Here is a 13,985-nt window from a genome sequence, read left to right as displayed (position 1 = left end):
TGACATTCTAGTTTGTCTGCTTTTGTTTCCATTAAGAAAAACTTATCTTACGAAAAGTGTGCACAAAAGACACCAAAACATTTAAACAAATATAATTTAAATACTCAAAATAACCATTCTTCACAGGTCGCTTTGTACATGTATGTACATGGAACACACACTATGTGTAGCCAAACTGCTGTAGTTAGTTTCATAGGTTAGAAATGCATTTCTAGCACTAACATGCCTAGTGGTCAGTATTACATCAGACACCAAGAAAATACAAAGCTATTCAAATTGTGAAAAAACAAGATCAAATGTAGAATGAAATAATTCCAGGGTTTTCATAAATTATCTTCTAATTATGTATTAGTGACAGATAAAATTTAATGCCTTATCAGCATTACTTGTCTCAACCTTGTCTGTATCGAGAAAAAGCTGGGGGATAAAAGAGTCCCAGAACCACCCATACCACCAAGTAATCCAATGTGGACTTTAGATAAACATAAATATACTGCAATATAACCAAGGCTTATTAAGTTTTCATTGTGGTTGTATATCTCTTCACACACGTCTAGCCTACTAGATGATATTTGTTATTAACAGGTTTTGACTGCATCAGATGTTATTTATATCAGATGAATATATACAATGCCATCCTCACATATATAGATCTCCTACACTGATACAACACTTATGAATGAAGATCTGAGAATACTTTGCTGGCTAAACTGAAATCAAAGATCCCTTGGTTCTTCAGTCAGATGTCACCTTCCTAAAACAATTCAAATTAATGTTTTTACCACCATATTTATATAATAGTGCAAAATTTTGGGCATAGATGTCATCGTGCCTAGAAAAGGTATATAAAATATCGGCAAAGTAAGTAATTTGTATTATAAAACTGATATTTTATACTTATCCTGACTCATACTCATTTGCTTTCTCTATCCCTTCTTCTGAACAGTTAGTGGAAACTTGAATCCTTTCAGTTTTTGCAGAAGCAAACATACAATCACCCTGAACCACTTCCCTTTTAACACTAAAAGCACCAACGTGACCTGTCTAGTCCACACTTTTCTCCTCTATCGCCCAAGCCTTTAATATATATCCATTCAGAACTGCCTACAGTCAGGATACAAACTCGTCATGTTACATGAGGTTTTAAGATGTCTCAGTCTGCAATAGCTAATGCAGAAAGGCTGCAATCGACGATATACATGAACTTCATGACTGAGAGAGTGACTTTGGCTTTATGCTGCTTTTAGCAACATTCCAGCAATATCACGGCTGGGGACACCAGAAATAGGCTTCTCATATTGTGCCCATGAGGGGAATCAAACACGGATCTTGGGTGTGACAAGCAACCACCTTAACCAGTTGGCTACCCCACTGCCCAAGAACTTCATGCAGAAAAGTATTGTATAAGAGAGAGAGGATGGATGTTGATGAGATCAATGCATCATCATGTCTAAAACCATACACAGTAACTCACATGAATATTCTTTGGTTTGTCTGAACACATCAAGATCTGGTAAAGTTGATTATCAGAGGAACATGTCTCTATATTCTGGTTATACGAGATCAGCACTACTACCAGCTGTATGTTAGCACTATGACATTTACCATGGCAACTGATGTATCGCTAATATGCCAGCCATATCACATTTTGACACTCCTTACAATTTCAACATAAAGTCTCTGATATGCTTTCAAACTGCCACTTGTACTGCATACTACATAACTTTAATATGCTTCAAACATTATCAGTTACAAATATGCCTTCTTTCATATTTACATTTCCTTCTGTTCCAGCACTAATGAATACCACTACACAACAATGTAAACACAATTCAGTATTCATACAAATATTGTTGGTAAAAGTTGACAGAACTTTCAAGGCATCAGACCTTAAATAACACCGATGTAACTATCAATTCTGTCAATGGGTACCAGTCAGTCCTCATCTTCACATTCACCATATAATCAACAAACCTAATTAATGACAAGAAGTCACTTTTCAAATAATGCCTGACAATCAAGACCACTGGGTGATCAAAAACTTGGATTCATGCATACATAGTTGGTTGGGTTGTGGAATATTCAAGTGTTTTCTCATCAAAATGCTCAAGCCACAGAGTCTGTAACACAGCTCTCTTGTTGTTCTCCTCTGGGACTGTATCTGTGCCTATACATTTACTTCATAGTTTAATATCATATCTCTAGAAGGAATGAGAAGACATCATCTGCAAACACTACTGCTGCTGTTGCTGTAGAAGGAATGAGAAGATATCGTCGGCAACCATCACTGCTGCTGCTGTTGTTGCTGCTGCTGCTGCTGCTCCTGCTGTGTCTCCTGCTTTGAGTTCTCCTTCTCCTCCTTCTCACGACGCTTCTCCTCCTCCTGAATGGCATCCTCCTGTCTCAGCAGCTCAAGCATCTCGGCCACCTGGGACTTGCTCAACTTCACATTCTCTCGCCCTAGGGTCTCGATTACCTGGAACAGACAGAAATTACAAAATATTAGTGGATGAAAGAATTTGCTTTTATGCCACTTTTAGCAATATTCCATCAGTATCAAGGCAGGGACCACCAGAAATGAACTTCACATGTTGTACCCATGTGGGGAATCCAACCCGGGTGTTCAGCATGACAAGTGAACACTTAAAAATATTAAAGTGTAAGGGGTGCTTCTTGATGTAATAATCCTGTTTTACTCTGACTGAACATCCATGTTAACAGAGGTGAGTGACAAGATTGGAGGATAGGCTTGCTGACTTTCTTGATGTTTGCTATCATGTCCCACTATAGCAGATCAATGCTCATGATGTCAATCACTGGGTTGTCTGGCTGTCAACACTTTATTGTTCACAGTCAACTACCATATAGTTTGAATATTGATGACTGTGCAACTCAACCACAAACAAAACACCATACAGTCAACTGATAGGTAATACGTGACAATGCAACACTATTTAAGATGAAAAATTAAAACACAGATGGACTTCTTGCATCAAATATCAAACAAACTTTGTCAAAAATGAAAAAAATCCAGGGAATGGTCTTTTATATATGTCACTCACAACCATAAAATATTAGTCCTTTGTGACCTTGAAATGATGGTCAAGGTCACCAACCTGGACCAGCATCTTTCTCATACTGCGATGAACCCAGGTACCAATGTGAAATGAATAAATTTGTATGTCAAAATTTCTTATGATATTCCACATACAGATGGACGGACAGAGTCGAATGCTATGAGCGTATATCCCCCACTTCACGCTTACATGCAGCAGAGGACAATTAAGTGCTTTTATTAAGTGCAATGGCAAGTGCTGCTACATACCTTCAGAGCATCATTGATGTCGATGATGCCATCCATATCTTGGTCCAGCACCTCCACAATAGTCTGCAGCTTTGTCTCATCCGGCACCTTCTGGATTCGCTTCAGTGCCAGAACCATCTCATTGATGCTGATGATGGTGTTTCTGACAAGCACAACAACAGATTAATGTAGTGTTAAACATGAAGTGGTACTGAGCATGATCTCAGTCATGATTACATTGTGGATAGACAAATCAAAGGGAGATAATTCAATATTTCTTTCGAACATCAATTGCAATAAACATTTGTGGTTACAAGATTGATGCTGATATGCTAACCCTCAATCTGTATGCATAAACAAATTCCCTCAAATTCTGTTTTCACATCTGAAAATACTGGAAACTGACCTTTCAAATCAAATCAATGAACAGAAATCCTTAACACCTTTGTAATACAAAATGATGTGTACTGTAATTTCCACTAATCTCCTAAACACTCACACCCATCCCATCTCAACTCTACATCCACAAGCAACTCCATAAACCCCAAGCAACAGACACAAGATCACAGGTACTGACTTCTCATCTGCAATCTCCTTGCGTATCTGCTCTAGTCGTTCGTCATCTTTGTTCTCGGACGTCCACTTCATCCTGACCTGCTTGACCTCCAGCTCCTCCTGAAACTTCTGCTTCTCCTTGTGAAGTCCTGTGATCACATCATCCAGCTGGGAGATCATCTTAGTCACCCGCTTCGTCAAACGCTGAGCAGCTTTGGACTCACGAAGATCCTCTTGAGGTCTCCCAGATGCCAATATAACACTCTTCAAGTCTTCCAAGTCCTAATGACAAGCATACATAATGTCAATTCATATACTGGACAAAAATAGTTAGGGATATATGCAAATTTTGAAATTTTCAATAATGATCTATTTACTCAATGACACACTGATAAAATATCAATCATAAAAATACCAATATCCCTAACTTATTTCTTCCAGCATATTTCACTCACCCACTGATGGCCTACCAATAACGATTTTCTACTAAGGTTGAATGTTCATATCCATGCTACATCATACTCAAAAAGGACACAGTGACAAGGCTTTTTCACAAATTGTAACAATGAAGGAATAAGCCAGAAATAACTACATACTGTTCAACTGATTTAAATACTGAGGGAAGTATACCACCAACACCCCAAAAACCTCCCAGCACCCCATATGACTCCTCACCTCCTTATACTCTTCCACTTCCTCCTTGAGATCCTGGAGTTCCTCTTTCTCAATGTTCAGCTGCTTCTGCTCAGCAATCTCCTCAAGGGCAGATTCAATCTCCTCTAAGTCTTTACTTGAGATCTTCTCTTCCTCTGACTCTTCCATCACAGGAGCAGTGTCCTTTAACTCTGTGTATACCAACACAGTAGGCATCATGTCATAGTCACATCCACTATGTCAGCGATTTACTAAGCAGTCATATATCGTTAGTTATGATAGATCATTTAGTTATTGTGTTTTCCTCACCCCTACATCGTCATCAAAGATGAAGAGTAAAGAAATATGACAGAAATTGAACTTGGGTACAAACCTTTTAGGTTGTTTTGTAAAATACAAATAGCTCTGAAACATTTTTTTCATGCAACATTCCTGTTTGTATCTCCGGGACCCATTCTACAAACCAATCATTGCTCTAAGACAGTCCTAATTCTTTATTTAAGTATGGGAATTAAGATCATCTTAGCACTTTGATGTCTTGGAATGGGTATATAATCATACACAAGCTGTAACTAAATATAAGAGGATCATCACAAGCGGTTTCCTAACCTTCTGCAGGCTTGACATCTAGAATAGCAGCTTCATCCTGGAGCACTTCCTTGGTATCCATAGCAGTTTGTGCTGCAAGCGCTTCAGCAGCCTCACGCTCCAATTGCTGAAACACAATCCTTTCCTATATTACTACAATCATACTAATGGTCATACTATACTCCAGTGACACTCAAAATCCACCCACATGTATGCACACCACCTCCTCCACAACCACAAATACATACCCGTACACACACAATCACACTCATACATTCAGGATATTAAATGGTCAATGTCCAAGCTGCTTATCACAATGCATCAAGGATCATCCTCACCTTGGCCTTGTCCATCTCCTCCTCCTCCATCTGGGCCTGCTTCTCCTTCAGAATGGCCTCCTCCTCGTGCCTGATGATGTCCAACTTTGTCTTGTTGTCCACCTTGTCTCCACTCAGCTCGGCCACCTTCAGCTTGGCCTCCTCCGCAGCCTACAGTAAATAACACATACACATTGTTGTGAACAGCACACAGAAAAACACAATGTGCTAAAAAGGGAATTATGCCAGAACTCCTGGATCATTTTGCTTCCTAACTACAAAGAGGGAATGGATTCTCAGAACCCATTAGATAATAACCTAAATGAAATATTCTTACCAGGTCTTGTTTTCAGTAATACAACATTTATCATAAGTAGTTTTCTTAAGGAGTGAAACACTGTACAAACTCCATAAAATATCACTCATACATACCACTTTTCAAATGCCGTGCTTGAGATCTATGTACCTTTCAGTATGTTTTCAGCTCTTCATGAAGTACTACTTATTAAAGCTCAGAATGACATTCTGATTTTAACATGCTTTTTGGATTATTGCAAATCAAGCTCTATATTTCTTCCTCCTTCAACAAAGAAGCTTAACTGACCGGTGTGTCGGAGAGAGTTGAGATGGTAGCCTCCAGCTGCTGTGTAGTGGACAGTGTCTCAGGGAGGTAGAGGGCACGTGATAGCAGCAACAGTGATGTTGGGATCTTCTCATTAAGGTGAAGGTCAAGCCACTGCTGCAACTGTAGGCGGAGTCTGTTTTCTGACACACCCAAGGCACGCATACCCCTGGCTCGGCAGGCCACCTGCAGCTCTGTCACAGATAGACTCTCAATACCATCCTTGATGATCATCTGATTGGAATAAAAGAACAGAACAAAATGATCACAAGATTGGTTTGATTCGTGTTTAACACAGCATCCAGCAAATACAAGTATTCCTGATGGCAGTTTGTAAATATAGTCAAAGCCTGTCAAGCCAGTGTTTGATATCATAAGCAATGAGCCATACAACTCGGAAATGATAACATGCATCAAACAAGTCAGCAAGCCTGACCACTCAAGTCTGGTTTAATCGAAGCCTGTCAAGCCAGTGTTTGATATCATAAGCAATGATCCACACAACTCGGAAATGATAACATGCATTAAACAAGTCAGCAAGCCTGACCACTCAAGTCTGGTTTAATCGAAGCCTGTCAAGCCAGTGTTTGATATCATAAGCAATGATCCACACAACTCGGAAATGATAACATGCATTAAACAAGTCAGCAAGCCTGACCACTCAAGTCTGGTTTAATCGAAGCCTGTCAAGCCAGTGTTTGATATCATAAGCAATGATCCACACAACTCGGAAATGATAACATGCATCAAACAAGTCAGCAAGCCTGACCACTCAAGTCTGGTTTAATCGAAGCCTGTCAAGCCAGTGTTTGATATCATAAGCAATGATCCACACAACTCGGAAATGATAACATGCATTAAACAAGTCAGCAAGCCTGACCACTCAAGTCTGGTTTAACAACAAACATGGGTTGCTGAACACCAGTTTTACACAGATTTTCACTGGGCAATGATAAGAGCTGTAGCAGTCAATGAACAGATTAAACAAGTCTCTGAGGGGCATATTTAAGAGATACACATACTGAAGAATGAAGATTTTTATGGATATCAACTTCTTTATGTGAGAACACAACGTTTCGGAGTTAATGCTTACTCCTTCATCAGGTGATTGAGAAAGGGGATACAGAGGTGTATTTATATGTACAGGTAAAACAATAACAAAGTAACAAGTGGAATGAGTTAACGAAAGCTGGAAGCCAGTATACACAAGCACTGATAGGAAGCCGATAGTTATGATAACAATGATGGAAGCCAATGGTAATGCATTACAGTTGATTGGATATGTTTACATAACACAGATACGGGGTAAGGACGATGTACATGATAGGGGATAAGGATGGAAGCCAATGGTGATACATTACGCATGATAGGATGATGTACATAACACACGATAGGGGGTGAGCATGTTTACATGAGGGTTGATGATATACAAACACAAGTAGGTAAGGATGTACTCGGGTAGACTGGCTATACATGAATACATAGATACTGGCTTCCAGCTTTCGATAACTCATTCCACTTGTTACTTTGTTATTGTTTTACCTGTACATATAAATACACCTCTGTATCCCCTTTCTCAGTCACCTGATGAAGGAGTAAGCATTAACTCCGAAACGTTGTGTTCTCACATAAAGAAGTTGATATCCATAAAAATCTTCATTCTTATGTATTTTCACTTCTAAATGACATGCAAAGAATTGACACATACTGAAGTTAATTGATGATTGTCCATTTCTTTCTCGCAATGAACACAATCATTCTGAGGCTTTTCCAACATTAGAAATAGGAGCTAAGATATGTTATTCTTTTGTTTTCAATTTCATATGTAAAACAGGGATTGTTTCCCGTCTAGACTCTACCTTGTCGTCAGCCTTGAGCTGCCTGAGCTTTAGCTTCAGCTGGAAGCGGAGCAGGGGGTCGGTGCCAATGGGGGTGATGCTGAGCACACGACAAAGTGCCTGCAGCTGCTGGTGGGACAGATTGTCCAACGTCATCTCATCCTCAAATAGCTTTGAGAACTTAAGGATGTCATCTGTGCTTGGTCGGATACCTTCACTTCGAATCTGGTAAAGAAGATAGATCAGGAGCACTTTCAGTCATAGAAAATCTTGGACCCACAATTGCAGAATGTCATTGTTTCCATAGACTAACGATACAACTGACTTGTAATAACAAATATATCACACCAGAGTATTGACTCAAAGTCTTCCTACCTGATTCTACCTCCTAAAACAGTCTGAAAAAATACCCAACTATAACTGACTGACTGCATGAGTTTAGTTTTACATCACTTATTGCAATATTCCAGCAATATCACAGTGGCAGGGGGCACCAGAAATGGGCTTCCCGTATTGTACCCATGTGAGGAATCGGACCTGGGCCCTCGATGAAACAATCAAACACGTTGACAACTAGGTCACCAACCCCACCCCAATGCTATGAAAGCAAATGCAAGGATGGCATACCTTATTCATGAAGTCAGAGAACTTCTGGACCTTTTCCCCAGTGGACTTTTTGCCCTGGAGAGCACTCTCGTTGATGGTGTCCTGGAGGAACTTGGCCATCTCAAGCTTCACCTTCAGTTGCTTCTTCAGCTTCTCTTGCTGCAACACATAGACAAATATTTCTACAAGCTCCTTGTGGAGAGAGTCTGAGAGTAAACATGCCGCCTCTATATGCCAAGATAGAAGAATTCCCTTCACAAAAGTGGTTACACGCTACAACACAACCATGGGCAGAATTTGCTGGATTTCTAGCAGATGAAACAAAAATTTCCAGACAGTTTTTCTTTTCGCCAACCGACCAATTACCAGTCGCACTACGACAAATGTAGTTGTAAACCCAGTATCGAACTTGGTTTTAACAATATCTGATGACACATCCCAACAATCTAATCAGATATGCTAGCAACAAGTGTTTGCCACTAATGTGTCAATGTTTCCCATCAATGAAGAATAATGAAATACTTTTAACAGATTTACAACTTTCTGTCTTGGGGATACATGCAAGATCCTTGAAATGACTGGTGTCTGCATAATCACCCAGTGCAGGCTGTCAACATAACTGAAGACACAGGATGCAATGTTTTATGAGATGTCGCTTTTATATCAGTTTGAAAAGTGTCATGGTGACTGAAATCAACCGGTGACTGCATAATTCACCAAATTTGAAGATACTGGGCACAACAGTGTATCAGATATCACTTTAACAAGAGCTTGGTCAAAGTGTCAAGTGACCTTGAAAATTAGGACAAGATCCCCCAAATCAACTGGTGTCTGCGTAATCCTGCCAATGTAGGCTGCTATCACATTTGAAAGCACTGGGTACAACAGTTCATAAACACTGAGTGAACAAGAACTGGGATGTACATGTGGACACTTCTGAATACATAGTCCCCCATTCCATGGGAATACAGGTAGCAACAATTCCTTTGGTACTAGGCAAGCACATTGGAGAATATGTACTACACAATTTCCTCTTCTTCATCTTCTATACTATAAATAGTTATACTCTATGGTCATGCCTATGATTATATTAAGACGAATCTAAAGGAAATCCCTACATTTGGAACATGGCATGTAACTATTCAAGCATATCATTCAAAAATTTACGTTTGGATGTTTCACAATGAGAAAAAGTGTTTGCATCATGATCTGGATGTTGTTAGTTACAAGAAACCATTCTGTATACTTCACCTCTTTGTTCTCTTCCTTGAATGTACTGGGCAGCATGTTTGGGAATAGTTTGATAGCAACTGGCAGCAGAAACTCCATGAACGGCACCAACAGGAACACCAAGAATGGCACTAGTCGAAACAGGTCAGCAGTTGTGCGAACAAGCTACAAAACATTATTTTTCTTTAGTCATTATATTTCATTATAAAAACATACTTCAGAAATAGAGCAAACATCATCTTACTCACACTTCTCCTGATAATCTGATAGCCTGACTGTCTAAGGAGGAAAATAAGTCTGACAGGACTCAAGATTTAAAAGACAAGGGAGGAGGTTAGGTGAAATGGGTTTTAACATTGCACTTAAGAATATTTCGCTCATGTGTGACTGCTTGTGCTAGTCCGGACTGACTGGTTTTATATAGCTAGTCCACTGAGATACCATGCCACAGTTAAGCATGAACACATATACTGACTCCAACCTGACCAGTCCTTTTTGTACCCACTAAATTGAGTAATGCCGAGCACCAGGCATGGACCAACAAGTAACAAAATCTTTTGTTATGACATGGCCTGCAATCAAACCCGTGACCTTCTGCACTTAGGGTGGATGCTCTAAGTCTAACCACTGCAACACAGCAGCAGTCACCAAAAGAGAATGTGAATGCTTGTTGTATTATGACACTTTTAGCAACATCAAAACAACGGACACTAGAAACAGACCTCACATACTTGAGGTGTCTTCAGGATGATATCCACAAGAACTATGAATCAGAGATGGCAACAGGTGAAAGTGATTTCAGATGAAAATCAGGTGCCACAACAATGTTTCTAAAGAAGTTATGGTGAAATTCTGAAATCTGATAGCCCACACTTGTGGTTACTTAACGTTGATAAGCAGAACATCACCCCACTAAATATTTTCTCCCCAGATTTAGATGAATCTGCAGATCAACTGATTTGCATTTAAATTCGTGGAAAATTGCCATCCCTGTTGAACTAAAGTAAACATTCTTGAGTACCACTATACCTGTCTGTGTTCTCTCCGTGATAAGCTATTTCCATTGAGGATGCTCCACACCATTCTGGCAGCAATCTTAATATCTATGAACAACAACCTAAACCCATGATAGTAATGTTTACATTCTGCTACAAATCTTTGCCATAAAGACTTTTTCACCACCACCACAGTTTCTTCTGGTTTCTTAGCAACATCAGTGGCCTCCTCTTTCAGTGCTTTCACAGTTTTTTCTACTTTTGACTCTTCTTTGTAAAATAACTTAGTTGTATGAAATCCTCTATAAATCATATTATTATGGAACATAAACACACTACTAGGATGTGTGGAAGAGCCTATGAGATATCTTGACTTGTAGTAGCTGGAGTCTTGAGGGGAATCTAGCTTGTACTTTGTTGAAAGAACATAGGCAGCTGGGTGAATCTGTGATAATAGAGTTTTCCTTGTTGCTTCAGTCTGTACTTTAGCCACGGTCATCAGATAACTCCTGGAAAAAAGTATACAATGCATGACATGTCATGAACAGTAAAACATACATTCATGACAGGTATCATCGCCAAACTCAAATCTAAACATCTAAAGTCACAACTTCATCCAGGTCTGGATAACGGCCGCTTCCCCATGTATACCTTTAGAAGTAACCACCACAATGTTTACCTAAACGTTTTGAATACCCTATGACGTAACCTGTAAAGTGTTATTGGAAGGTATAATAACATCAGCATATCATCAGGATTCCTGGGGTCATTGAGAGTGCATAAATTGTCTAGCCATTCAGTTCACATTTGAATTATTTGTTCATAAAATATCAGGTGCAGCAGTATGTTTTATCGCAAGTTCCACTTTTGGAAAGTACATGTTTATGAATTTGGAATAATTTCTTCAGCTTATGACAAGGAGCTTACATAAACATAAAAGTGGAACAACACAATTTTTTATACACCTACAGAATTAATAAGAACAGCTACGCTGCTCATTAGGTATGACGCACACATCAAAACATTGATTCCTTCAACAAAATATTTTTGGATTGTAATGACTAATGAGAGCTTCAAAAGAGGCTCTAATTTTCAAAAAAAGGGGTTGTGTCATCTTCTGTGTAATGTGGTGAGTGAAAATAAAAAACACTGGCAGGGTATTCGTGTTAATTTTATTGCTTTCAAAGAGCGTGAAGAGAAGAACGTGGGTAGCCCATTATTCTCCAAACTAGAATACTGAGTGAGTTGAATAAAGTGGTTGGAAGAAGATTATTGTAGCTAGTGGCAGCTGTCACAGAACTTTCAGCATCCCATTTATTCTCCACACTAAAATATTGAGAGAGTTGAATAAAAAGGTTGGGAGAAAACTATTGTGGCCTATGGCAACTGTCCCAGACCTTTCAGTTGCCATGCTCATGCCTCTTTCATTCCTTACTATGTAACTTGATTATCACTTCCACACTCTGCTGTCACAAAACAACCAATGAATTATCAAACACCCTGTGACTAAGTCAGTATACTCATGTAACCCATATCTGACATTTGGAACCATTTCCAGTTCAGTCAACATTCCTCAACAGTGACACTATGACAAACTATAGCCTTAAGAAAAGTAAGTCACCTGTCACCTATTCATCTCTTTCCATTCACTTCTGTATTTAGTGGACAGAGTGGACATGGTTCAGTTGCTTATCTTGTTGGGTTAACAGTCTGTTGGTCAATGGTTCCGCTTCAACAGTTTCTCACAAGACATAAACAAATGGCAGATATAACCCTTACGTCATTGTGGTGATCAATTCTCATTGTACTCCATCATTACCCAAACATGGCATTGTTTCCAACTACATGTACATCAAATGAAAACTCCATTTCAAGCAAGGAATTGACTAAGTTCAGAACATTTCACTTTCAAGCAACAAAATCATATTATTAAATGTGGAGAAAATATTAATGTCATGACGTTACAAGTTAGCTAATTTTTATTTATATCTACATTAACATAACAAAAGACAATGACAGGACAACAGTTTTAGTATTAATATTATTATCTTGTGACATCAATATATGCTCTTTCATCATTTTTCTTCATCTTCATTACTAGGTATTCTCTTCACTTGCTATTTCCTCTGTGAAACTTGTCTGTTAAAATCTACACATTGTCGAAAACAAGACATATCAACTAGGTGCTAGATTTCTTAAAATTGTGACGTTTCCTTATTCGGTTGCCGTGGGCATTGCCCTAACCGTGTTACATGGCGAGTTGACAGTGATACCAACCTCTTTGAGTTCGAAGTCATGAGTGAACGAGTATGGCACCGACAAACACAAGATGTTCGACGACAGATCTTTAACCCTGCAAACAAACAAAAACTTGCATGAACTGTCACTAGTATATCCACGATTATAATCACCTTGAGTTGAGAATAACTGTGTTGCCGGCTCTGGCGTTGTTTTGATTTGGAGCAACTGTCGGCATCGGTTGATAAAGACTTTGTCTAAATCTTTCAGCATCACTTACCATAGTTCACTGCCCTTGGCATGGTACTTGATATCACCCGATGCGACATTTTGCACCTCTAGACACAGCATATCATGAAAAATAATTCAATGTCATTCACAGCTGACCGACACACTTTCCCCAAATCTTCATGCAGTCGGCCATCTTAGTGACCTCCAAGGTCATTCGAATGCATGCTGGGAAAGTTTGGCATTCTCGTTTTTAATCCTGATTTTAGAAAATACTGTCTGACAGTTATGACGATACCACTAAATACATCGTTGAAAATATTAGTAATATTATTAACATTCCTAAATTGTGTGCATATTAGAGTTAAGTCCCTTCCATGTAGCCTTGCGTTATGTCGCTTGTTATATAGAGTCAGTGAGGGAATATAGTTTTACGCGGCTTTTACCCATATTCCAAAAAAGGTTTCACACTGGCAAGGAGTTAAACTACCGACTGAGTTCTACTTCAGTTATCATAACAGTGGTGTGATTTAGAACATGTTTGTGAATGAATAAATGATTTATCATGTAACCAATGTTAAACAGCTAAAATGTATAGCTCAAAATGCAGGTTGGAAACACAAATGCCTCCCAACTAATTATTGCTACACAAACAAATCATCTCACTCTTTTACCCATTTTAAGAATCAAACAGGTCCATTTCCCAGTCAGTTTAACCTCTATAGCTACACATGTATTGGAGTACCCCATGTTCAATCAGCCAGAGACCACTCCCCTGTTAAATCTCCGTTAGAGTTTGAGCATTATTTA

General features: G+C 39.0%; 1 protein-coding gene across 1 annotated transcript; it reads right to left on the bottom strand.

Moving 5' to 3' along the window:
• Positions 1–1,708: 1,708 nt before the first annotated feature.
• Positions 1,709–13,393, bottom strand: LOC137265369 (mitochondrial proton/calcium exchanger protein-like). The gene is made up of 13 exons (XM_067800758.1): positions 13,228–13,393; positions 12,987–13,062; positions 10,744–11,218; positions 9,736–9,879; positions 8,506–8,643; positions 7,900–8,103; positions 6,023–6,274; positions 5,440–5,589; positions 5,123–5,228; positions 4,535–4,704; positions 3,882–4,141; positions 3,326–3,467; positions 1,709–2,476 (listed from the first exon to the last, which is right to left on the bottom strand). Exons 1-13 carry the CDS (start codon positions 13,274–13,276, stop codon positions 2,285–2,287), a joined length of 2,358 nt encoding a protein of 785 aa, XP_067656859.1. The 5' UTR covers positions 13,277–13,393; the 3' UTR covers positions 1,709–2,284.
• Between the last annotated feature and the right edge of the window lie 592 nt (positions 13,394–13,985).

Source organism: Haliotis asinina, chromosome 15, assembly GCF_037392515.1.
Source record: "Haliotis asinina isolate JCU_RB_2024 chromosome 15, JCU_Hal_asi_v2, whole genome shotgun sequence".
NCBI lineage: Eukaryota > Metazoa > Mollusca > Gastropoda > Lepetellida > Haliotidae > Haliotis > Haliotis asinina.
The sequence above is the reverse complement of the archived record's forward strand: the minus strand, read 5'-3'. Positions and strand labels throughout refer to the sequence as shown.

Coding starts and splice junctions, on each gene's coding strand:
- LOC137265369 (XM_067800758.1), bottom strand. CDS start 13,276: ATGTCGCATCGGGTGATATCAAGTACCATGCCAAGGGCAGTGAACTAT. Junction 5,229..5,439: donor AGGAGATGGACAAGGCCAAG/GTGAGGATGATC, acceptor ATTGTGTTTCAG/CAATTGGAGCGTGAGGCTGC. Junction 4,705..5,122: donor AGATGTCAAGCCTGCAGAAG/GTTAGGAAACCG, acceptor TGGTATACACAG/AGTTAAAGGACACTGCTCCT.